Source organism: Dasypus novemcinctus, chromosome 6, assembly GCF_030445035.2.
Source record: "Dasypus novemcinctus isolate mDasNov1 chromosome 6, mDasNov1.1.hap2, whole genome shotgun sequence".
Taxonomy (NCBI): Eukaryota; Metazoa; Chordata; class Mammalia; order Cingulata; family Dasypodidae; genus Dasypus; species Dasypus novemcinctus.
The window spans coordinates 136260691-136286400 of NC_080678.1; the positions used below are offsets into that span (position 1 = coordinate 136260691).

General features: G+C 55.8%; 1 protein-coding gene across 1 annotated transcript; it reads left to right on the forward strand.

Moving 5' to 3' along the window:
• On the forward strand, positions 1–21458 carry LOC131278964 (anthrax toxin receptor-like). The gene is made up of 11 exons (XM_058299595.2): positions 1–63; positions 401–478; positions 597–657; positions 8934–9032; positions 12497–12566; positions 13476–13554; positions 13998–14135; positions 14186–14407; positions 15417–15458; positions 16741–16824; positions 21113–21458. Exons 1-11 carry the CDS (start codon positions 13–15, stop codon positions 21344–21346), a joined length of 1158 nt encoding a protein of 385 aa, XP_058155578.2. The 5' UTR covers positions 1–12; the 3' UTR covers positions 21347–21458.
• Positions 21459–25710: the final 4252 nt, after the last annotated feature.

Consider the following 25710-nt stretch of genomic DNA (forward strand, 5'->3'; position numbering starts at 1 on the left):
AAGGCTCGGAAGATGGGAGCAATCGTTTTCGCCATTGGCGCAAATGAATTTGAGCAAAAACAGGTAAGTGAGAGCAGGTAACGCAGGGGCCACCCTTGAGCCTGTTTGGGGGCAGGTGTCAGAGGCTGCTTTCCCTGGGTAGCCCAGGGATGCCATCCTAACCCCCCCAATTACTTGGGTCTACCCCGTCCACTTTAAAGGATGGAGTTGGTGGGCTTGGTTGCACCCCAGCTGAGGGTGGAGGCCGCCCCCCATGAGTTCTCCTGCAGATGGAAGGATCTAGTTCCAGGGAAACACTGCCCAGACCCTGACGTGTTGGCCAGGCACTGTCCCGTTTGTGGAAGCAGCTGCCCCTTCCATGCCCTGGCTGTACATCCCAACCACCTCCTCTCCCTCATAGCTGGAAGGAATTGCAGACTCCAAGGACCATATGTTTGGGGTCCCTGATCTGGACTCCCTGTCAAGCATCAGTTCCCAGGTGAGTGGGAACTGGATGTGAGAACCCTGATGGGTGTGAGAAGCTGCAAGTGAGGAGGGGCTTGTCGAGAATCTCCCCACAGCTCACACCCTGCCCTCTTGCCCACTGTGGATTCTAGGTAATTGAGAAGAGCTGTATCGAAATTAAATCTTTGGAGCCTACCAGTGTCTGCATGGGAGGTAAGGGCTGAGGTGTCACTGGTGTAGACAGAGGTGTGTGTGTGTCTGCTTGTGTATGTGTATATGTATGTGTGTGTGTGCATACATATGGGTGTGTGTGTAGGTGTGTGCCTCTGCATGAGTCTGTATGTGTGCATGTGTGTGTTGGCATGTTTTTGTGTGTGTATATACGTGTGTTGTGGTGGTGGTTTGAAGCTGCATGGACCCCTGAAATGCATGTTCTTACAGCTATTCCATTCCTGTGGGTGTAAACCTATTGCATGTAGGGCCTTTTGATGAGGTTTCTTTAGTTAAGGCATGGCCCAGGGATGTTCTCAGTCCTCTTACTGGAGTTGTTTAAAGTGAATGATAGATTTTGCCCAGGTGGACAATGGCTCACAACCTTCTTCTTTCCCCCTATTTCCTGTAAGCCTATCTTCTAGTCTCCAGCTCTCTGAGAGAGCTTGACTTGCTTTATTCATATCAGAGAGGTCATGTAGTATTTGTCCTTCAATGCCTGGCTTGCTTCACTCAACATAAGGTCCTCAAGATTCATCCATATTATCTCATGTGTTAGTACTGTATTCCTTCTTACAGCTGAGTAGTATTCCATTGTATGTATAAATGACATTTTGTTTATCCATCCATCTGTTGATGGGCATTTGGGTTGATTATTCAGAAAAAGAGTGAGAAAGCCACAGAAGCAAGATTCTGGAAGTAATGAAACCCAGAAGTGAAGAGAGAGATCAGCAGATGCACCCCATGCCATGTGACAGAGGAGTCCAGGGTCCCAACAGCCCATCTTCAGGAACAAAGTATCATCCTGATGATGCCTTGTTTGGACCTTTCCAAGGCCTCAGAACTGTAAGCTTATATGCTAATAAATCCCCACTGTAAAAGTCAACTCATTTCTGGTATGTTGCTGTCAGCAACCTAGCAAACTGGAATAGACCTTGGTACCAGGAAAGTGGGTAGCTGCTAGTGCAAATACCTAAAATGTTTAAAAAACTGTTAGAAGGGAGAGAGAGTAGAGGTGGGAAGAATTGGGCAAAGCATGATAGAAAAGGCCCAGAGTACTTTGAAGAGATTTTTGGTAGAAACACAGATGCTAAAGGAACTTCCGATGAGGCCTCAGTCAGAGATGATGAATGTGTCATTGCAAACTGGAAGAAAGGCAATCCTTGTTTTAAAATGGCAGAGAATTTGGCAAAATTGAGTCCTGATATCATATGGAAGATGATAGAATTTGGAAATGACAAGCTTGGAAATGTAGCTGAGGAGATATGAGACTAAATGTAGAAAATGCAGCCTGGCTTCTCCTTGCAGCTCATAGTAAAATGTGAGAGGAAAGGGATAAGCTGAGGACTGAACTGATGGGCACAAAGAGAGCAGATATTGATGGGTGGTAAATTCTGAGCTTCTGAAAAGCGAGTCCCCAGAGAATAGTGCCCCATGTGAAAACATCCCTGAACAGGGAGCCGGTCGTCAGTGTGTATCAGGACTGGGAACACAACCATCCAGGGAGGATCTCTGGAAGGTCCTTTGTATTATGGCCTGGACCCCAGTATTCTACCTGTGAAACCAACACGTTTTTTGCAAAATCTGTATGAATGGAGCCATTACCAGTTTGGTCTATAAGGAACAGAAAAGGGGTAGACTGATGGAAAAATAACTTCAAAGGCACAATGATGGCAGCTGAGATCTGCACTGTAGACAGTATTCAGCCAAGAGAGCAGACCAGCCCAGCCAAGGTGTGAGTATGCCCAGGAAGCTGGAGGTCAGCCCTGCCATGTGGAGGTGTGAGTACACCCGGGAGTGTGGAGGTCAGCCCTGCCATGTGGAAGGTGTGAGTACACCCAGGAGCCTGGAGATCAGCCCTGCCATGTGGAAGGTGTGAGTACACCCAGGAGCTTGGAGGTCAGCCCTCCCATGTGGAAGGTGTGAGTACACCCATGAGCTTGGAGGTCAGCCCTGCTCTATGGAAGGTGTGAGTAGACACAGGAGCTTGGAGCTCAGCCCTGCCTTGTGGAGGTATGAGTACACCTGGGAGCTTGGAGGTCAGCCCTGCCATGTGGAAGGTTTGAGTACACACAGGAGCTTGGAGGTCAGCCCTGCTATGTGGAAGGTGTGAATATGTCCGGGAGCGTGGAGCTCAGCCCTGCCATGTGGAAGTGTGAGTACACACAGGAGCTTAGAGCTCAGGCCTTCCATGTGGAGGTGTGAGTACACACAGGAGTTTGGAGCTCAGTCCTGCCATGTGGAAGGTGTGAGTATGTCCGGGAGCTTGGAGCTCAGCCCTGCCATGTGGAAGGTGTGAGTATGTCCAGAAGCTTGGAGCTCAGCCCTGCCATGTGGAAGGTTTGAGTACACACAGGAGCTTAGAGCTCAGCCCTGCCATGTGGAGGTGTGAGTACACACAGGAGCTTGGAGCTCAGCCTGCCATGTGGAAGGTTTGAGTACACACAGGAGCTTGGAGGTCAGCCCTGCCATATGGGAGGTGTGAGTACACCTGGGAGCTTGGAGGTTAGCACTTCCATGTGGAAGGTTTGAGTACACACAGGAGCTTGGAGCTCAGCTCTGCCATGTGGAGGTGTGAGTACACCCAGGAGCTTGGAGCTCAGCTCTGCCATGTGGAAGGTTTGAGTACACACAGGAGCTTGGAGCTCAGCCCTGCCATGTGGAAGGTGTGAGTACACACAGGAGCTTGGAGCTCAGCCCTGCCATGTGGAAGTGTGAGTACACCCAGGAGCTTGGAGCTCAGCCCTGCCATGTGGAAGGTGTGAGTACACACAGGAGCTTGGAGCTCAGCCCTGCCATGTGGAGGTGTGAGTACACACAGGAGCTTGGAGCTCAGCCCTGCCATGTGGAAGGTGTGAGTACACAGAGGAGCTTGGAGCTCAGCCCTGCCATGTGGAGGTGTGAGTACGCACAGGAGCTTGGAGCTCAGCCCTGCCATGTGGAGGTGTGAGTACACCCAGGAGCTTGGAGCTCAGCTCTGCCATGTGGAAGGTTTGAGTACACACAGGAGCTTGGAGCTCAGCCCTGCCATGTGGAAGGTGTGAGTACACACAGGAGCTTGGAGCTCAGCTCTGCCATGTGGAAGTGTGAGTACACCCAGGAGCTTGGAGCTCAGCCCTGCCATGTGGAAGGTGTGAGTACACACAGGAGCTTGGAGCTCAGCCCTGCCATGTGGAAGGTGTGAGTACACAGAGGAGCTTGGAGCTCAGCCCTGCCATGTGGAGGTGTGAGTACGCACAGGAGCTTGGAGCTCAGCCCTGCCATGTGGAGGTGTGAGTACACCCAGGAGCTTGGAGCTCAGCTCTGCCATGTGGAAGGTTTGAGTACACACAGGAGCTTGGAGCTCAGCCCTGCCATGTGGAAGGTGTGAGTACACACAGGAGCTTGGAGCTCAGCCCTGCCATGTGGAGGTGTGAGTACAGCCGGGAGCTTGGAGCTCAGCCTGCCATGTGGAAGGTTTGAGTACACACAGGAGCTTGGAGGTCAGCCCTGCCATATGGAAGGTGTGAGTACACCTGGGAGCTTGGAGGTTAGCACTTCCATGTGGAAGGTGTGAGTATGCCTGGGAGCTTGGAGGTGGTGGCCTTCTGCCTTGTTGTGGAAGAGTGCCACCATGCCAGGTTTCTCAGATGCCTGTGGAATTGCAGAGAGGATGTTTGCCACTCAGATGCTTGACAAGCCTTCACCCCAGTGTTTGTGGCGGCAGGGACTCTGTGCAAGCACCTGGAAAGGGTGGGGCTTCTGATGTACTAGGGCCTGAGGTCACACCATTGTTCCATAATGACTCTCAGACCTGGAAATCTCATGGGTCTGACCTGAAGGGTTTTGGAATTGTTTGGGACCTGTGACCCCTGTTTTCCTTCCAATTTCTCCCTATGGCAGTGGGAATGTTTGTCCTATGACTATCCCTTCTGTGTCTCTTGAAAGCAGGTAACTTGTGCTCTGAGTCCCCAGGTCCACAGCCAGAGGAATTGTGCCCCAGGACAGATGACAGCTGTAACTGCTTTTGATGAGAAGTTTACTTAATATTGTTACTGAAATGAATTAAGTCTCTGGGATATTGTGATGGAATGAATGTATTTCAGTATAGAAAGAGCATGTCTTTTTGGATTCACGGGGCAGAGTGTGATGGTTTGAACATGTATAAACCCCAGAAAAGTATGTTCTTAAAGCTGATCCATTCCCGTGGGTGTGTACCTATGGTAAGTAGGGCCTTTTGATGAGGTTCCTTCAGTTAAGGCCTGGCTCAGGGTGGGTCTTAATCCTCTTATTGGAGTCCTTATAAGACAATGAAATCCACACAAAGAGAAAGAAAGCCATGGAAGGAAGAAGCTGGAAGCAACAGCCTGGAAGAGGAGGGAGACCAGCAGATGCCAACAAGGACCTTGTGGTGTGACAGAGGAGGCAAGGTCACTGGCAGCTGGTGGTCTTCAGGAGGAAGGTACCATCTTGATGGTGCCTTGATTTGGACCTTTCCAAGGCTCAGAACCATGAACTTGTACGCTAATAAATCCCCACTGTAAAAGCCAACCCCTTTCTGGTATATTGCTTTCAGCAGCCTAGTGGACCAGAACAATCGTGTGTGTGTGCAGGCATGCTTTTGTGCACAGATACGAGTATAATAGGAGCATGAACCTGTATGTGTGCATGCATGCATGTTTGTGTGTATGTGTTTCAGACTTCATGTGTGTGTGCATGTGGATATCATGATGTGTGTACATGCATGTGTATGTGTATATTTGGGTTGTTGTGTATGTGTATGCATGCATATCCATGTGTGTTTATGTGTGTTCATGGGCATGTGTGAGAATCATGTTTGTGTATGTATCTATGTACATGCAGTGTGTGTGTATTTGCAATGTATGCATGTGTACGTGTGAGCATGAATATGTGTTTGGATGTGTGGTGTGTGCACATGTGCACGTGTATGTGCCTTTGTGTGTTTATACTTTGGTGTCTATATGTGTGTGCACGTGTTTGTGTGTGTGTGGTGTGTGAGTGTGTTTGAAGTGTGCAGGAAGGTGCTCATTTGTGAGTGGCTTTGTGAGGGTGTTTGTGGGTATGTGTGTGCAAGTACATTTTTCCCCTCTCAAAACAAAATGTTTAACAAACAATGAGAAAGGAAAAGCATATTTAGAGCCCCCTCAGCACAGCACCAGGCAGTGGAGCACAGGAGCACACGAGACAGACATCACACAGGAGGAATTAGCCATCATCCCCGCTGTGCAAAACTGAGTGGCCATTTGAAACCTGCAAGTCACAGCGTCGGAGGACGGGGAGCCCAACAAGTGCGGCTCAGGCATGGAGGAAAGACATGGCCGAGCCCGACATCCAGATGCCCCCCGCTCAGCGCCGGGGAGAAGGGCCTCCCAGCCTGGCAGGGGTGCCTGCTCATCGGCCAGCAGCTGCCTCCTCCTGGAGGTGGAATCCTGAGCCCCACGCCCACCTGGGGACTGGGCAGAAGCCCTCTCCCCAGTCACGGCCACGGGGCCCTGCTGAGCGCAGCCAGAGGGGACCTGCTCAGCAGTGACTTGGTGCTGGGTCTCCAAGTGTGGGAGGCCCTCCCATCGCCAGGCTCTTCACCTGGAAGCTGCTGCCCACACAGTGCTGCCCGCCTGTCGGCCCTCAGCTCCTGCCCAGCCCTTCCCTCCTGGGGAACCCCTGCTGCCCAGCTCAGCTCCCTGACCCAGGCGGCCTGGTGTAGGGCCTTTTCCTGAGAGGAAGAGACCCCTTTGCCAAAAGCCCGGCCTCCCTCCGGGGCTGCCGGCGCTGCGGGTGGTGGATGCCCTGCCCCGGGATGGTGCTGAGGGGGCAGGGGTGGTGAGGGGCTGGGAAGGGGAAGGAGTGGCTGCTGCACAGAGCAGAAGTCCTTGCCTGGGCATCCTCTTCCCTGCCCCTTCCCTGTCCTTCCCTCATGGAAGCAGGTTCCTCTTGGAGCTGAATCCTTGGGGGGTGGGGGTGGGTCCAGGGCGTGGGTGGGTTGATCTGGAGCCTGAGGCCGGCTGGGGCTGTGGGGCTGGACGCGCGTTCCAGGTAGAGGCTGGGGGTGAGGGTTGTGCTGTGGGGGCAAGTGCTCGCCATTCCGGGGTCCCCAAAAGGCCCTGTCCTGGGCCTCCATCCCTGCCCTCCACGCCCACCCCTGCTCGGGGCTTTCTGGCTCAGGACCCACATCTCCTGGAGCAGACGACTCCTCAGGGGCTCGGGGGCTTACTGGGGAGGAGCCCTGAGAGGGCGGCTCAGAACAAGACAGGGACGGGCAGGAGCAGGGCTGCTGGGGTGGCGCGACCCCGGCTGGGCCCCGTGGGAAGCAGCCTGGGATCCGGGCTGCGTGCGCCGAGCTGGGCCCTGGCCCAGGGCCCTTTGTAGCCTCCGGTTCTGTAAAGTGGGAACCTTCTGCTCACAAGATGCTCAGAAACGAGGGAATGCGATTTAGGATGAGCCCGTCGTCCACGCGCCACTCGAACTTGCCCATGGACGTTTCTTCTTGGCTTCTTCTTGGGGCAGGAAGGCCCCGTCCAGAGCCTAGCTTGCCTGCACTCCGGCAGGGAATGTCCCTTCTTGGGGTCTATCTAGCCACGCCTCGCTGTGTTCGTCAGGGTTCCGCCTTCTGTTATATAAATAATCCCAGGATGGAAGTTGGAAATGACTGAGCACCGTCCCCTGCTCAGTGTGGGCGGGGTCGGCCGGTCAGCAACGGCCCGTGTGGGTGGCGACTCAATGCTGGGCCAAGGCCCAGCCCACGTCCCGCTGGGGGAGAAGGGATGTGCCTGAGGGTGCAGCCAGAAGGCCATGGCTGAAGGAGCCTGTGCCCCCCGCCTGGAGGGGGAGCCCGTGCCGAGCGACACAGCCTGCCATTAGCCGCAGGTGATGTTGTCACCACAGGTCCTCATAGCTTGCCAGGCTACATGACAAGGGTCGTGTGCTGGTTGGCTTCACTCAGGAGTTTCCTGGCTCATCATGTTGGAGGCCCCCAAAGTCCCACATGAAGGGCTCCAGGCCAGGCTTTCTCCTGGGGTCTGTGGCCTGCTGGTGTAAGTGCCTCACAATCCTTGGGGGTCTTGGCTGGCTCCCCCACCTACCACTCCAAGGCCAGCAGTCTCCATGGTCTCCTCCCCTGGCATTTTCTCCTTGCCTGTGTTTGCATATTCTCTGCATTTTAAGAAATATGATCCCTGGGTTTCTTGTTCATAGATGAGCTCATTCCTTAACTCGTAATAGCATCTTCAAAGTTCCTCTTTACAAAGGGGTTGAACCCACGTGCACAGGGACTGGCCTTGGAAGTGACTTTTATGGCAGGCATGATTGTCCCCTGGCCCTTGGTGCTTCCGCATGGCTCATTTCCAAGGGCATGGCCACAGCCACCAGGTGCTGCCTGAGCAAGGGAATCACTGGGCCATGCCGGGCCTCAGAGGCAAAGTCCCTCAGGTCCAGTGACTGGGGACCATCCAAGCATGAGGGCTGGAATTAGCAGGCCCGGGTCAGGGGGCAGCGCGGGGGGGGGGATGGATGGATTTCAGGTGGGTGCACCGGGGTGGAACGGCGATGGAGTTGCCGAAGGTCCAGCGGGCCTCCCTAAAGCCACTGTAGTATTTGCCTCAGGGCCAGGAAGCCCAGGGGACCCCCAGTGCCTGGACATGTGCAAGGCACCGAATGGCACCTCCGTGTCAGCCTTTCTCACATGGGGACGGATGTGCACACTGAGCCCAGCATGGGCCAGGAGTGGTCCCTGGTGGCCAGGGAGAGGTGGGTGCTGGGGTAGCTGACTCAGGGCTCTGCACCCAGGGCTAGGATGGAACTGCCCCTGCCATGAGGGCCTCTCAGGAGCAGGGCCCTGGGGGCCTCCATGCTGCCCTGGGCACCAACAGGACAGGATGAAGGAACAGCCCCTGTATGTGCAGAAGTCCCATGGCTCCAGGCCTGGAGGCCCAGCTCAGGCAGCCTGGGGGCCTTGGACCCACCTGGACCGAGCTCTGCTCTCACCTGTAAAGCAAGGGGTGACTGCCCACTGCCAGCATCCCATGGCTTTAGGGAGCCCCATGGGATTTCAGGGGCGGAGCTCACCCTAAGGAGAGGCCTGGCAGGACACAGGGCTTCTAAGAATCAGTGGAGAGAAGAGGCTGCTCGGAGGTGGTGTCCCCCAGAGGTGGTGTCCCCACAGCTACTTCCTTGCCTGAGTCCCCTTGGGTGTTCATTCTGGGGCAGCCTGTCCTGAAAGGAAGAGCCGAGGGAACACAGCCCTGAGCGCATCCTCACAAGCCTGTTCCACATTGTCCTTGCAGAAAGCCCTGATATCAAGGTGCACGGAAGAGGCTTTGCGAATGCCCTGAATAAGAAGGACATAATTTGCAGATTCAAGTTCAGCAGAACCAAGTTCGAAGGTAAGTACCTGCCCAAATGCCTCTGAGTCCCGAGTGACCCCACAGCATGTGTTCCTTCTGAGATGCCCAGCCTTGCCTGCCCTTGATGGCCTCTTTCAGTGGCCTTGGTGGGGTCAGAGGCAGCGTGCCATGTAGAGTCAGATGGGCTGGGGACCTGGCCCCTCCCACCCCGACTGGAAACAGGCCCTGGGCACCTGGAGCAGGGCCGCAGGTGGCTCTGGGGGCATGGGCAGCCAGCCTGGGCCCTGTGCCCTGCCTGGTTCACTGACCCCTGCAGGGAAGGTGGCTCATCCTGAGCTGAGACAAGGAGCCCTGGCCAGGCCTGGACTCCAGAGTCCGAGGCCCAGGCCCCAGGGCCTTGCTCCTGAACCTGTTTTCTTTCCTGTAACATGGGCCGTGGTCATGGCAAGATCTCATACGTAGAGCGGGAGGTGCCCTCGAGGGTGTAATAATTGTGTGAAAATGTAAGAAGCAGCCTATTATTTGGCAGAACTGAGGTGCCAGGCACGTGACCAAGGGTGAGCAGCCTTAGGAAGCAGAGGGCCCGGCAGGCGGCGCCCAGGGAGCTGGGGCTGGGTGGGCCTTCCCAGAGCCTGGGCTGCTGGGTGGCCCTCAGCACCCTCTGCTCCCAGCCGGCTCCTCGCTGCCTCCATTTGCTGCAGTTGCATCTTCCTGGGCCAGTGCCTTGCCCAGCCGCCTGGTAGACCCAGAACGGCTCCCTTCTCCAGCACTGGTGGGCATCTGCTCCTCTGGGTGGGCAGAGCATGGGGAGGATCTCAGCACTGGCTCTCCACCCTGCATGTGGGTGATGCGCCCAGGGAAGTGCTGTTTCCCTTTACCTGCCCTTCCCCAGGGTGGGTGAGCCCGAGCCCCTCAGTGCTGACAGCCAAAACCACGGAGGGCACCTTCTAGTTCACCTAGAAGAGAGTTCCTGGAGCAGGCAGAGCCCACCTGACGGCCCTGGAAATGCTTCTAGGTCCTTCCCCAGAGAGCTGGGGGTTCCTGCGCCCCCCCCCGGGGGTCCCTGGTGTCCCCTCTAAGGCAGTGCTGGGTGCCGGGCACCCGGCCATACCACGTGGGCAGAGCCAGGGCACGTGGCATGTCATGAGCAGCTCTGATGCACTGAGAAGAATTTGTCTTGTTACTTCTAATCACATTTTCCTCTTATTAAAACACCTGGGAAAACTTTTGGAAACCTGAGAAATGAGAAGAAAAATGTAATAGCCAGTGTGTCCCCCTGTCCCATGAGTTCTGTCTTTAGCATGCTGTTTTCACGACAGCGGGAAGGCCTATAAATTCGGGTGATGAGCTCGTTCTGGGTGGCACCTCCCTCCTGATCTGCCCACCTTGCCCCTCAGGCAGCCGTCTTGGCCACGAGCCATCTTGGCCGTGGCTTGGTGGCACCTGCAGTGCCCTGTGCTTCCTGACCCTGACCTTGGACATGCTGTGGTCATCCTCTCCCTGGGAGTCCATTTTCCAGTGGCTCCCAACCTTCCCACAGCAAATCCTCACCTCGAGCCCTGCTTTGGAGATGAGTTTCCAGATCTCCAGGTTCATGGCTCCTCTGACAGTTGTAATGTCAGCGGGTCACTGTGGAAACGAGCCATTTTGTTGAGAAGAGCCCTGATCTGTGGTAGAAAAGAGAAAAACAATCACAATTGTTAGAGATTCTTAATTATAAGATTGATGCAGCCACAGGGAATTAGAGGAAAGAATAGAGAATAAAACATTACCCCGATCCCAAACCCAAATAACTACCATTTACCCTCTCAAATACAGCATAGTGAAATAATTTTTCTCAAATTTGACAGAAAAAAGAAAAGAAACTGAACTGGAATTAATGCAACTCTCATGCCCTAGAAATATTTCTTTATAAGACCTATTGGTTCCTAAAAGACACCCTTGAAGTTAAAGGAGACTGGAACCCCTGAAGTGGTTAGGACAGTAACCAGGGGTTCCATTTCATTTTGATCCATGTGCTTTATAGGTCAAGTGCCCAGGAAGTAACACCTGGCTGCCAGTCCCACCAAAATTGGCATTTCTAAAGAGATAAAAAGCCTAGTTTTGAAAACATTCCACAAGAACCACCCCTAAATCTTCTCCCCTGCAGGGGGCTGACCTGCCACCTCCAGGGTCCTTCTGCTGGAGAGGGCAGTGCTCCCAGCAGCTCTGAGCACAGCTCTCGGGGGCTGCAGGTGGTGGCAGACCCAGCCTCCATCCTGCAGAGAGACAGTGGACGCTGCTGCTCACCCTCCTTCCTGGGCGCAGCTGGCCCTGGGCCTTGGGAAGCGGAGGTCCTGCTCCTCCAGCCTGGGGGATGACCGTGAGGCCGAGCCCTGCTCAGAGGGCGGCTTTGCAGTGCCCTTCACCCCAGTCCAGGGGCCAGTGAGTGCGTGGGCTGTGGACTGAGAGGTCCCCCCACAGCTGTGGGCCTGCACTCAGCCTCCTGTGCCCCAGTCCCAAACCCCACAGAAACTGAAGGCTAAAGGAAAGCCAAAGCAGCCCACATCCTTTCCCTTGTCAGGCTTCCCCATCGCGGGAAAGGGCGCCCCTAGCCACTCAGTCCTCTCCTCCAAAGCTCACGGCCCCCTCGTGCCTCTTTGCTTCCCCTGCATCCAACCACCAAAAGTCCTGCTGCCTTTAAGTCCATAGCACCCCGGGATCTGTCAGGCCCCGGCACACTCGCTGTCCTTGGATAAAGCCCACGCTGCCCATCCTGCTCACTCCCTTCCTCCCTGCACACGCGCGAGTAGTTCTGACCTCAGGACCTTGGCACAGGCCCTTCCACAGCCTGGAACATTCCTCCTTCAGACCTCTCCCTGATGGCTTCCTCACCTGTTGGGGCTCAGAGCAAGCACTGCCTCCTTGGAGAGGCCTGATTTTTAGTGAAGTTTCAACAGCATACAATTCTTGTGAGAATTATAGAATGAACTTGAAATACTCATCACCTGCTGTCAGTAATGGTCCACCCATGCCAAGCTGGTGACGTCGGTATCCCCACTGCCAATTATTTGAAGCAAATCCCGGACATCACATCTGTCCATCTGCAAATATCGTAATGTCTCCAAATGAGAAATTGTACCTGTAAGAGATGATCCAGGCCACCTGTTCTGAGTAGATGTCCCTTCACTTGCATGCTCTGTGCCTTCCCCGTTTTCATTGTCATGCACTTCGCACTCCCTGACATTTATTTTGTTCATGGTTATATTTTATGGGATTGCCTCCCCATCCAGTCATGAGAACGTTCCTGCCTTGAGAACATCTCTCTGCCTGCCTTGCTTCTGTTAAATACCATCGGCTGCCCAGTGCCTGGGGCAAGGCCAGGGATCCCACAATTTCTCTGAGTAGACGATGACCGAAGGAGAGGCTGGCCACCTGCCAGGGTCCACTTGTCTGGCCGAGGGCAGCAGGAGGTGGTGGATGGATGGACGTGCACTGACCTTCTCCTGTGGGTTTTCTTTTAGATAAAGCAGCAAACTCTTCTGGAGACAACTTCATAACTTGTCCTGGAGTAGAACCTCAAGTACTTGGAAAGTAAGTGCCCCGGTCTGGGGACCCTCATGGCAGGAGACCAGGTGGGCAGTGGTTTAAGGGTCCTGGGTGAGGGCACCCTTGGCCAGGGCACCCAGGGAGCCCTCTGTACCTGCCCTGATGGGTGGTCCTGGAGGTGGGCAGGGATCCATGTGGCCCGGCTCTGCTGAGGACGGCAGGAGGTGGAGGGTGCCTGCCTCAGTTTCCCCACGCTGTGACATCTACCAAGCCATGGGTTGTCTTGACAAGAGGGCTTTCTTGGCTGCCAGTGCTGGGGCTGGAAGCTGGCTCCCTCCAGGGTGGGCAGCGCTCTGGTACTGGCAGCCGGCAATCCTGGGGTCCCGTGGCTCCCCCGCCACACGGCCACGTGCTCTCCTCTCTCTGCCGGGTTCCCAAGGACTTCCAGTGTCTTCTCCTACAAATGGCTTTCCCTTGAAAGCCCCCAGTCACAGCACTAAGGGCAGTCTCATTCCCCTGACCGCAGCGTAACGATGTCTTAAGAAGGTCCACTGACATTGGGTTACACCCCAGGACTGGGTGCAGGTCGTGAACATGGTTTTTCTGGGGCACGCGCTTCAGCCCATCTGGTTCCAAAGGGCTCCTGCCACTCGCCAGAGCTGAGCCCACGTGCCCTGTCCACAAGGAGGAGCCAAGTGACCCCCCCCGTGGCCGCTGCTCACGTGGCACGTGGCCGCACGGCAGGCAGACGATGCCGGGCTCCTGGGGCCGGCCGTGTCCCTTGGGGCCTCCAAGCCAGGCCGACCTCATGCTCTGGGGAAGGAGCTCTTGCCTCGTTCTCTCCACTACCCCACTACCTTGCTGGCACAGTCACTGCACCTAGGAGAGCTGGGGGCCAAGGTTCAGCCATGGGGGAGACCTGCTTGTCACCGGCCCACCCCCTCTGTGCTTTAGGCCCATCTTCGTTGAAATCAGCCTCAACAAAGGCATAACCTTCATCGCCAACAACCTCAAATTCAGTGGAAAGGACTGCGTGAGTACTGGGTGGGGGCACCCCCATCATGGGGCACGTCGGCCCAGCCCTGATGCAGACACGCTGGGGGGCAGCTGGCAGCCAGGGCGAGTGGGTGGGGCAGGGGGCCCACCAGGACCAGAGTCCACGCCTGTGGCACCCCTGGCTGTGTGGGCCCCAAGGCCCACCCCTCCAGGTTGGGGTTCAAGCAGGGGGATGGGGCAGCCTCCGCCACATGTGGTGTCTGTGGCCCTGGGCACTGCCGAGGTGGTCTGGGCATCTGGCCATGGACTCCTGGCCCCCCCTGGGGTCCCTGGAGGTGGAGCACCTGAGGAGAGGAGGAGGCTGGGGGTGGAATGCCAGGGGACGGGAGCCAGGAGGGGACCACCCAGCCCCAGCCCAGCCCTTGGCCACACCTGTTCTCTGGCAGCCAAGGCTGGATGGTGACGGTGGCCCTTCCACAGGGGGAGAATCCTGCTGCCAAACCCACCGAGGACAAGGCTGGGAACCCAAGCAAGGTCAACAGCCAAAGCCTCGCTGCACAATCCCCCGACACACCCCCTGAGAAGAGCCCACAAAGCCCTCCAAGAATGCTGCAGCCAGCACTCCCAGGAAGTCCCCCGAGCAGTCCCCCAAGCAGTCCCCTGAGCAGTCCCCCGAGCATGCCAGCAAGAACACGAATAGAGAAGACGAGGGCACTGATGAGGAGGAGGACCCCGAGGAGGACGCTGATGAGGAGTACCAGTATGAGGATGACGACCCCACCGAGAGCCAAGGCAGCTCCAAATTCCCCTGGATCCCTGTCGTGGCTGGCGCATCCGCCCTGCTGCTCCTGCTGCTGCTGCTGGGCTGCCTCTGCTACCTGTGCTGGCCGGTGAGTGTCTCTGCTACCTGAGCAGGCAGGTGAGTGCCCCTGCTGCCTGAGCAGGCAGGTGAGCGCCCCTGCTGCCTGAGCAGGCAGGTGAGCGCCCCTGCTGCCTGAGCAAGCAGGTGAGTGCCCCGCTATGTGATCAAGCAGGTGAGTGCCCTGCTACATGAGCAGGCAGGTGAGTGCCCCTGCTGCCTGAGCAGGCAGGTGAGTGCCCCTGCTGCCTGAGCAAGCAGGTGAGTGCCCCGCTATGTGATCAAGCAGGTGAGTGCCCCTGCTATGTGAGCAGGCAGGTGAGTGCCCTGCTACATGAGCAGGCAGGTGAGTGCCCCTGCTATGTGATCAAGCAGGTGAGTGCCCCTGCTATGTGAGCAGGCAGGTGAGTGCCCTGCTACATGAGCAGGCAGGTGAGTGCCCCTGCTATGGTGGCAGCTCCCAAGACTGCTCACGGCTCAGGCTCCATTCCCCCCTGGAACCTAGAGGCGCCCTGGCCTCCTGCCCCACCTGCCACGGGATGCTCACGGGGAGGCTGCGCACGCTGGGCCAGGCTGCTCCAGTGCCCACAGCCCTTCTAGAGGTGACCAGAGGCCAGTGTGCAGCAGGGCAGCAGGAGGACAGACAGGAGTGCTCCTGGGTTAGGAAGGAGGGGCCTTCGAGGGGCTGAAGGACCATCCAGAGAGCTGCGGGAAGGAGGAGGAGAAGGGGGGGGCAGAGAAGGAGCAGGCGGGTCCCTGCCCAGGGAGGGCTCGAGGGAAAGCCTGCGGGGACCATCCCGCAAAGGGCTCTTGGCTTGGGGTGGCCTCAGCCTGCATGGTCTGCCCAAGCCGTCCAGGGAGGGGTGGTGTCCCTGTGACAAAGGAGGAAACTGAGGCTCAGAGGCAGCCATGCTGGCCACAGCTCCACAGGCATCGGTCTGTGCCCCGCGGTTCTGAGCAGGGTCCCCACCTCTCCCAGGGGCTGAGGCTGAGCCCAAATCACACCTTCCAGCACAGGTTATGTTTTTTTCTCAATCTAGACAGAAAAGGAGCTGCCACGACTCCTGCTGGAACCCTCTACTGTAAGTCCTAAGTGCGTCCTGACTTCCTGTGAGCTCATCTGCCATGCACCGAGCCTCCCACGGCCCAGGGAGGGGTCCGCTCCCACCCCAGGAGCTCCACCGCCTGTGCCAAGAGCCTGCAGAGCAGGAGGAGGAGGGCGCAGGGGTGGGGCGATGGGGGCTGCTAGCAAAGCCAGGCGTCCCCCTTCCTGGGCTCCCACCAAAGGGGCAGTGTGGGCAGCCTGTGGGGGTCTGCCACGGACCCTCCTGAGACAGGTGGGGAACTTGAGCCCCTGCCGGCTGGCAGGATGGTACTTGCCCAGGACTCAGGGAAGCTTCTGGAAAAGGAGCCTCATGTTGCAAGGACCCAGCTCTGGGATCTGCCGGGCCCTTGTCTTAATCACGGTCTCCTGGTGGGCAGAGGGGCCTGGCCAGGTCAGCCCTTGGGGCCTGCAGGGCTGAGGGTGGGCAAGGGAGCTTACCTGGCATGGAGCTGCGAGGGGCACCCACCTGGAGGAGCCCAGGGCCAGGTTCAGGGCAGCAGCCGTGGGACCAGGTGGGCCTGGGGCAGTCACGCTTTCAAAGCTCGAGCCCGGTGGCTGAGGGGCGTCCCCTGCCCGTGCGTGGACCCCTGACCAGCCCAGCATGTGGTGTCTTCATTTGCCAGGGCTGCTCTGACAAACGCCATGCACCGGGTGGCTTGAACCCGGAGGTCACTGTCTCTGGTCTGGAGCCCAGAAGTCCTGCTTTCTCCCGGGTCCGCAGGTTCCAGTGCCAGTCACTGTGGCTCTCGGGGTCCTTGGCTGGCCTCATGCCTCGGCCACACAGTGCCATCCTTGGTCCCCTCCATCCTCTGCCTTCAGGCTCCTCCTGAGTCACATTTCCTCCTTCATGAGGCTCCTGGAGTGGACAGAGCCCCCGCTTCTCTTTGGCCACCCATCCAGTAGTGACGTCCTGGGCACGCCCTGTTACAGATGGCTCCCCGCAGAGAGCACAGCTGCAGGCATGAACCCCTGTCTCCTGGGGCCCTCGGTCCAGGCCCCACACAGGGCACAGCCTCAAGGAGGCTCTGCCAATGGGAGCGTCAGAGCAGTGAGGGGACAGGGGAGCTTTGCAGCACTTTGGGGATGAGCCAGATGATGTCTTGTTTACCCCAGAGGATGCTCCCTGGGGGTGCGGGCTGCTGATGGAATCCGGGGTCCCTCACTCGATCGTTCCTTATTCATCCCACAAACATCAGCTGAGTGGCAGCACCAGCCCCCCGGTTGTGCCACCCTGAAGCAGGTGCTTTCTCTTCCCACAGACAGTGTGCTGCAGCCTGCCACGCCCTGTGATGATTACCCGCTGCTGTGACTGCCCAGGCACTGGGCGTCTGAGCCAAATGGAGGTGAGGAGGGCTGGGGCAGGGGAGAGGGCGACGGTTCAGGTGCAGAGGCCTGGCTGGAAGGCTTCACCTGGGGGAGTGCAGGGTCTGGGTCGCTTTACTTCCTCCCTGGGTGCGGGGGCCAGGGGAGGGCATGAAGCTGGGGGGCCTGTGCCCCAGGTGCTCCAAGTTGACCGAGCCTTGCCGCCCCTGCCCCACCTGGTCTCTCGGTGCTTGCGGGCAGCCCACAGCAGGCAGGTAAGCAGTTCCCACTGAGGTTTCCTCAGAATGAGGACAAGAGCTGCTGGCTGTGTGGCTGGTGACACGGGGCGCAGGGCTGCAGGGAGGAGGAGCCCCAAGACCCCCTCCCTGGTCATGCCACCCACCTGGTCAGGAGAGCCCTGCCAGGCCGAGTGTCCTGGGGTGAAAGAGCCACCTGGAGGACAAGAGTCCCACCTCCTCCTGGCCGGGCCCCTCCGCCCTTCTCCTGCGTCTGCTCCGTGCCCCTCTGTGGACCCGGAAGGCACTGGAACAGCCAGCCCCACCCCTGTCCTGACACAGTGACTTGTTCGGCCTGCTCGGCCCAGACCCGCCCCACCCTGTGGCTCAGGCCAGCCAGGTGTTGCCTCTACCGGCGCAGGGCTCCTTCTGGGCTGTTCTCTGCCCTGCCCACCCCCCATATCAGGAACCTGCCTCCTGCCTGGCCCCTGCCTGCCCCCTCCTCACTCCACCCCAGTGCAGGCCTCCCTGCCCACCGTGGGCTCCTGCCCAACTCCCTGCACCCCCTGACCACCCCCTCAGGGACCTCTCCTGGCTCCTGGTGTAGCTCGCCCGACCTGGGAACTTGTCCCCTAAATGAGCCACTGACCCCACACGCCAAAAGGGTGTCTTGTTCCAAATTCTGACACTGAGCACAGCGACCACCACCCCAGCAGGCATGCAGCAGGGGTGCCTGACCCTCTCTGGATGCATCCTCACACCACATTTCCTTTGCAGGGAAAGGTGGACCTCCTGTGTGCCCTGTTCAGTCCATGCTGCACCCCAGTGCACCTGATGTGGCCCCCATTTCATGGCGGGCCGACACCCCAGTGCTTTTCCCTTGTGACACGTGCCCACAGACAGGGGCCTCAGGAGCACGCAGGCCCCAGGGGCCGGCCGTGGCCGCCCACACGCTCCTCCCTGTGGTCTCGGATGGGCGGGGGACTGTCCAGGCTGGAGGCTGAAGGCCACAGCCAGAGTCAAGGGCAAGGGGCTGCAGAGCAGGGCTGGCCGCCAGCTCCAGCGCTCCTGGCCCACGAGGCCCCTGCGCCTGCAGCCCTGGGGGTCAGCTGGCTTTATGCCACCCGGGAGGTGGCCTCCCATGTGGGAGGCTCCGGGTGCAGCCCCCACAGGCTCTTCCACGTAGCCACGGTCCCCTGGAGTTGGCTCCCTGGCACGGGGGGTAAACGGCAGCACTACGTGTGCACCTGGAGTCAGGGCAGTGCTGCGCTCATGGTGGACCTCCTGGGCAGCTGCCCTTGGGGAGCCCTACAGTCCTCCCCTCTGGCCCCTCCTCTGGCCCAAGCCTTGGCACTGTGTTACGTGCAGCTGTAAAGACCGGGAAGCTGGAGCACAGAGAGGCTTGTGCTTTGCCCCACCTCACACAGCCACTGCGGGGCGGGGATGGACTGGGACCCGGTGGCCTGGCTCCAGAGCCCAGCACCCTCCTCACCCTGCACTGCCTGTGCTCGGGTCAGCACTTGGGATCTCATGTGGTCCTCCTACATCACCTGGCAGCTGTCCCCACGTGGCCGCGGGCCCCCTGGCCCGGCCTGCAGCCCACCCTGCGCGGCCTCCCCCGTCACGCTTTGTGCAGGTGGGGCAGGGGCCCTGGAGGCGCCCGGCCCTTGACCGCCACATCTGTGGCTCAGGCGGTGCTCCAGGACTGCTCTGGGCTGGGACCAGGCTAGTCCTGCATCATCTGGGAAAAGCACCCAGCAGAGAGAAAGCCCAGCAAGGACAGGCACTGCAGGTGGAAGGACTGCTGCATCCTGGCAGGTGCGGGGCATGTGCAGCTCTGGTTGCTGTGTGCCCGAGGGCACAGAGAGCACCTGAGGCCACCCAGGGCAGACAGGCCCGAGCCAGGGAGGGTGCGGCTGTCCCGAGGACCGGGCGGCCCGAGCGCTGCTCGCCCACCTGCTGCAGCAGCCCTCCTCCACCCTGCCTGATCTGATGTAAAGTTTCCATGCACATCTGTTCTGGATGGCACACGGTGCCCTTGCCATCAGATCAGCCTCATCATGCCTGTTGGGCCCATCGTCCCTGGACTGGTGAGCACAGGGGTGGAACAGACAGGAGGAAAGAGAACCCTAGAGCCACACAGCCTGCTCTTAGATTCGCCCCCAGAGCCGAGCACACTTAGTAAACACAGGAAAGGAGAAATTCCTCTTGGTGAAGGTAAGAGTCTGGCCTGGCGAGTGGTCCCAGGGCCGCGCAGTCCCCTGGGCTGGCAGACGTGGATGACGGTGCACGTGCCCAGCCTCTCCCTCCTGCTCTCCTGGCTCGGCTCCAGCTCCGTTCTAGAGATGGCAGCTGTGTTATCCGGTAGATGACTGGTCAAGCTGACACCCCACCCGGCCACCAAATGCTGCCCCGGAGAACACGCCTCCCATCTAGGCGTGCCCCTTGCTCCTCGTCGGGACTTTGCACCCCTGAGCAGGGTGCCCTGGTCTCTGCCGCAGCGGGATTGCTGCAGGTCAGCACAGGCACTGTGGGGCCAATGAGTGACCACAGCCAGGGGACAGCAGGTCTCCGACTGAGGAGGCGTCTGCCCAGCAGCAGCGTGTCCACGTGCTGGAAGACTCTCCAAGTGCTCCTGGGTGGCTCGTGGCCCCCAAATCCGATCCCCACTGTGTCCTGGGTTGGGGGTCAGGCCCTGTGTCTTGCAGAGGAAAGCTCTGAGCTCCCCGACATGCCGGGCCCCAGCTTGACCCTAGCTTGACCCCAGCTGTGCGGGGCTGGCTTCCACCTGCCTTCTGTGTCCTCTGCTGTCCCTCTTGCGTGAGGTCCTGAGGTGACCCCACCACACAGGACAGGCCCCGGCGTGTGCTTGGGGTGTGGGGAGGGACACGTGAGGTCAGCAGGGCCTGGGGACCTCGCGTGGTTCCAGTGGCCTTTCCTGGGTGGCTTGGAGGCTGTGACGCGACCATTTCCTGGAGTCCCTGCTTGGCTGTCCTGGCGGTGTCAGAGCTTCCTCCAGCTGCCATGGAAGTTTCCCGAGCTCCATGGCTTCAGGCGCACACACTGGCCCGTCCTCCATCTACAGGCTGGAGGGGGTCTCCAGGCCCCTTGGCCTCACCTGGCAACGTGCACAGCTCTGCAGGCCCCTCAAGGACATGGGCGCCCTGGGCTCGCTTTCCAGCAGCCGAGGGCCATGTGCCTGAGAGCAGGGCTGTCTTGATGTCAGGCGCCTGGCTCAGAGCAGGCACGGGCGGGCCCTCGTGGAAGGCCAGGCGGACACGGGTGTGCGGGCGAGTTGGAGGACTGCGGCCCCGGGCCTGAGCCGAGGGTGGCGGCCGAGCACCCGCCGGGGCCCTGCCGGGCCTGTCCTGCTGAGGCCGGCCTCCTGGGCACCGGGGGTGCTGGGCTCTAAAGATAGACACCGGGGTCTTGAGGTGCTGCCGCTGGAGGCGAGCGGGGGTCCCAGAAGGCCGGCCGTCTCCCTTCTCCCAGGGGGCTGACCGAAGGCGCGGGGAGACCCTTCCTTACTGGGAGTGAGGGAGGGGCCAATGTGCTCTGGTCACTCTCCTGGCACTTGCGGGGGCCTTGAGTGGAGGGTGGGGGTCCTCGGCAAGCGCAGGAGGGAGGGGCAGAGAGGACAGCAGCGCCGGGGCGGCAGGTGCCGCAGACAGACGCAGGGTCTGCACGGGCTTCCTCGCACAGTGGGTGGGGCAGACCCTCTGCCTTCAGGGGCCCCCTGCAGCCCCCAGCCTCAGGGCCCCACCGTGGCCTAGGCTGTGGGGAGGGGTCCTCCTTCAGCAGACACATGCCGAGGCCCAAACCGGTCAAAGCTACAGCCCTGGGTGGAGTCGGGCCTGGGGGGAGACCAAGGTCAGAGGTCGGGCCTGGGGAGGGCGGGGAGTGCCCCTGCAGAGGAGGTGACAGCCGACGCTCGTCACCAAGTAGAGTGGAGGCTGGAGGCCAGCACCCAGGGAAAGGTCCACCAATGGGTGCAGGTGTCCTGAGCCCAGCCCACCGTGACAAGGGAACTGCAACCTCCGCTCCCAAATCGGACAACCTTCTTGTGACCTTCTCTCTCTTCTCTGCCCTCCAGGGGAGGTGCCTCACGTTCGCCCCAGTGAGAGCCCCATGCATGCCGGTGGTCTGCGACCCAGCCCTGTGCGCCCCACCTTGCCGCAGGGGGGTCCCCTTCCCCGTGTGCCCGGGGTGCTGCCATTCCCCCCGTGCGTACTCCTGGTCCTCCCGGATGCTGCCGCTGGTCTCGCCCTGTTCCCGGGCACAGGCCGCCTGCCCTCCGCGAGCCCTGCCTGCAAAGCCCCATCGCTAAGGCACCAAATGACCCGGATTGTAGACTTGCTTAGGTGGACACACAGTTTTGGTTTTACAGTCAAAAAGATGTTGGCATTTGTTGCTGATGATTAAAAGAGTTTATTACATGGTGAGTTTCTGTCCTCTCCGAGATGCATGTACGCTCCACCTGCTAGAATAACACATCCCGGGGCCCTGTGGGGGACGGACATGGATTGTGCCTCTCACAGCACCTCGTCTTCATCCATCTGCCAAATTCCGCTCCATGAAAAAGCCCAAAGAGCCTATTTCATGTGAATCCAGTCCTGTGTCTCCCGCCCTAACTTCATGCAAAGAGAAGCCTTTGAATTTCTCATCTCCTTTCTCCATGTTCCTGGTTTCCCACTTTGGAGTCCCACATTCTGAACGTGTCATAGAAGGTGGTGAGGAGCCCCCAGGGTCACTAGCTGGAAGCATGACTTCTCCGTCCAGGTGCCCCGAACTGTGCCCAAGCCCAGAAGGATTCCACTGAACCGTGTCCTCTCCACTAGAGAAGAAAAACAATTCCCCATCTGGTTCCATCTGCCCCTGTTGGAGAATCCACGCCCAAGAAGGCTGAGTTTTAGTGAGCAGCATCCTCCCACCAGGCGTAGCCCACGGTCTCTCTGTGTCTGTGAAATCACCAGGCCCACAGGCCCCCGGAACCTGGCGTGGGGTCCCCGAGCACCTCAGGAGGGTCTGCAAGGGCATCTGTGACTGAGGGCACCCAGGCATTCACTTCATTAGGGAACTAGGCTGTTCTCCACCTCAATCCCGTCTTCCTGAATGCTACATTTCTGCCTTTCAATTGAGTGCACGGCAAGAACGGGGGGAAAGATGGCAGGTTTTGGAGTTTAATATCGATTGAGTTAGATGGCTAGTGAAGGAAATAACCATAATTTCTCCCATGTTTAAAAAAATTTCTCTGGAGGGGCCCGTTTCTGCGTATGCAGGTTGTGTGTGCAGGCTTACCCTGGGACAAATAACCATTGGCCTTCAAAGCCTTCCTGTCTGGCGTTGCTGCTGCTTCAGGGAGCCCCCTCTCCCCCTCCCTGCCCATCACCCTCCTGTGCAGCCGAGTCCCCCGTCTGTCCAGCCAGCCACCAGGACGGGCTTGGGGAGAGCATTTCCCACTCGCCTCCCAGGCCGTCTGTGTGCCAGCAAATCCTCTCCCAAGCTGGTGGTAAGAAGGTTGTTCCTGTGACAAAATGCCGCATAAGGCGAGGCCGAGCAATGGGCCAACTCAGAGCCAGGAGCGAGGGAGAGGGGCTTAAAGCCCTGGGGAGGGGCTCGGCAGTTGTGTGTGTGTTTTTTTAATATAATAAAATTTATTTTTAAAGAGCTGTTAGATTACAGAAATGTTACATCGAAATTATGAGGAATTCCCCGTACCCTCCTCACTCTCCCACATCATCCCCTATTTTTCAAATGTAGCAGTACATTTTATTATGATGTATCTGTAAAATCTGCTCATTAAAAAAAAATGCACATTTAAAAAAATGACTCATTGTGGTAAGGACTAACCTACCTAAGTGATAATCTAGAAAATAAACCATCATTGTGACATTTATCAGTACTTCACACATCCGACAAATACTGCAGGTTCACAGGGTGGGTCCCATTTAGTGCATCTGCCTGTCTGCACACACAACGGCTCCTGAAAGACTGACTCAAGGTGATCACTGGTTTTGCCTAATGTGGAAAGTATGCAGGGCAGAGAAAATGGGTGGAGAAGCAGGGCAGACAGATCATGGGGAAGAAATAAGCCACAGCCACCAGGGTAAAATGTGGTGAAGATATAAAAGCTGCCTGGCACACAGGAGGAAGAGCTGGAGAGTTTCTCTTTAGGATGGGAAGCTGGGACACAAAAAAGAAATTTGTGCATGCCAGAGAATTTTTGAAAGCTCCTACACATGTCCAGGGCAAGATGCATGTGTAGAAAGACCACAGAGGAACCTAATTCTTTAATATGGGCTGGTTTATGAGAGCTCAGTACAAATAGGCCTACATGTAGAAGGAGACCCTCAACACAGAGTTGATCCACATTACAGCCTTCAACGATCACTAAACAAACATTACAGAACACTGGGAAGTGGTAGAATCTGACTTTAAACATTAACACATGAAAATATCCAATGTTTAGACTTCAGCAAAAATATCACAAGTCATACAAAGAAACAGGATATGATGGCTCATTCAAATGAACAAAATAAAATGAATAAACTACCCCTGAGAAAGGTCAGACACTGGAATTCCTAATCAAAGACAGTAAGTCAACTTTCCTAAATAAGTTCAGTGAGATGAAATATGGACAACGAACTAAAATAAATCAGAAAAATTATACATGAGCAAAAGGAAGAATTAGAAATCTAAAAGAGGATCAAAACAAATTATGAAGATAAAGGGTATAGTAACTGAAATAACTCACTAGAGGGGTTCAACAACAGATCTGAACAGGCAAAAGAAAGAATCAGCAACCTTGAAAATAAGACAAGAGATTATTCAGGCTGGTGAGGAAAAATGAAAAACAATGAAAAAAAAAGTAAACAGAGCCTAAGAAAGCTGTGGGACACAATGAGCCATATCAACATATCATAGTTCCAGAGTAGAAGAAAAAGAGACAGAATATTTGAAAGAATAAAGGATGGAAATTTCCCAAATTTGGTGAAAGGTGTGAATATAACATCCAAGAAGCTCAACAAAGTTTAAATAGGATAAATTCAAAGATATCCACATTGAGATGCATTATAGTCAAACTGTCAAAGGGCAAAGACAAAGAGTCTCCTAAACGCAGCAAGAGAGAAGTCACTAGTTACATACATGGGATCCTCATTAAAATTAATTGCTGATTTCTAATCAGAACCCATGGAGGTGAAAACGCAGTGACGGGACATATTTAAAGTGCTGAAAGAGAAAAATTGTCAACCAAGAACTCTATATCTGGCAAAACTGTCCTTCAAAAAGGAAGGAGAAACCAAGGCATCCACAGAAACCCAAAAATAGAGGGAGATTGTTACCACTCTAACTTCCCTACAAGATATACTAAAGTGAGTCCTCCAGGAGGAAAGGACAGGACACAAGACAGCAACTTGAAGTCATATGAAGAAAGGAAGAGTTATTGTAATGTTGGTTTGTAACTCTAATTTTTTTTTATTTTTTTACATGACTTAAAATATAAAAGCATAAAAGAATAATTCTATGTTATTGAGCACATACTATATAAAGATGCAATTTGTGGAGAAAAAAACACTATGCGAGGGTTTGGAGGAGTATTAAGAGCAGAGATTGTGTATTCTATTGAAGGCAAATTATTAGTATCAATTCTATCTAGATTGTTATATATTAAGGATGCTAAATGTAAACCTCATGAGAACCACAAAGAAAATATCTTTAAAATATCCAGAAAAGGAAATGAGAAGAGAATCATATCATTTCACTACAAAAGATTAATTAAAACAAAAGAAGGAGATGGAGGAAATGTAGGGTACAAAAGGCATCAGATTTACACACACACACAAAGCAAAATGGCCATAGTCAATCCTGCCATATCAGTAATTACATTGGATGTAAATGGATTACACTAGCCAACTAAAAGGCAGAGATTGACAAAATGGGTAAAAAGCATGACCAGCTATATGCATTTACAAAATGACTCACCTTAAACCCAAGGGTGAAAGGAAAGAAAAATATTCCAAGTGAATAATAGCAGACAAAATGGACTTGAAGTCAAAAAGAGTTATAAGAAATAACTTCACTATATATTAATAAAAGGGTCAATATATCAAGAAAATATAATGATTACAAATAACTATGCAGCTAATAACAGAGCCCAAAAAAATTTAAAACAAATACTGAAAGAATTGAAAGGAGAAACAGGCAGTTCTACAGTAGTAGTTGATGGCTTCAGTACATGACTTTCAATAATCAACAGAACATCTAGGCAGAACTTCAAAATAGAAAGAGGACTTGAAAAATATTATAAACCAATGGGACCCAGGAGACACGTGCAAAATTATCCACCCAAGAACAGCAGAACACATATTCTTCTCTAGTTGACTCAGATCACTCTTTAGGACAGAATATATGTTAGGTCACAATAAATAATAATTTTGAAATAATTGAAATCATGAAAAGTTTCTTCTTTGACCACAGTGGAATGAAGCTAGAAACCATGAACAAAAGGGATTTTGGAAAATCCACAGATAATTTGGAAATTAACACACCTTTAAACACAAAATCAATCAAAAGAGAAATTACAAGAGAAATCATAAAATTCTTAGAAAATGATAAAAATGAAAATGCAACATACTAAAATTTATGGGTACAGCAAAAACAAAGATCAGGGTGAAAACTATAGCTGTAAAT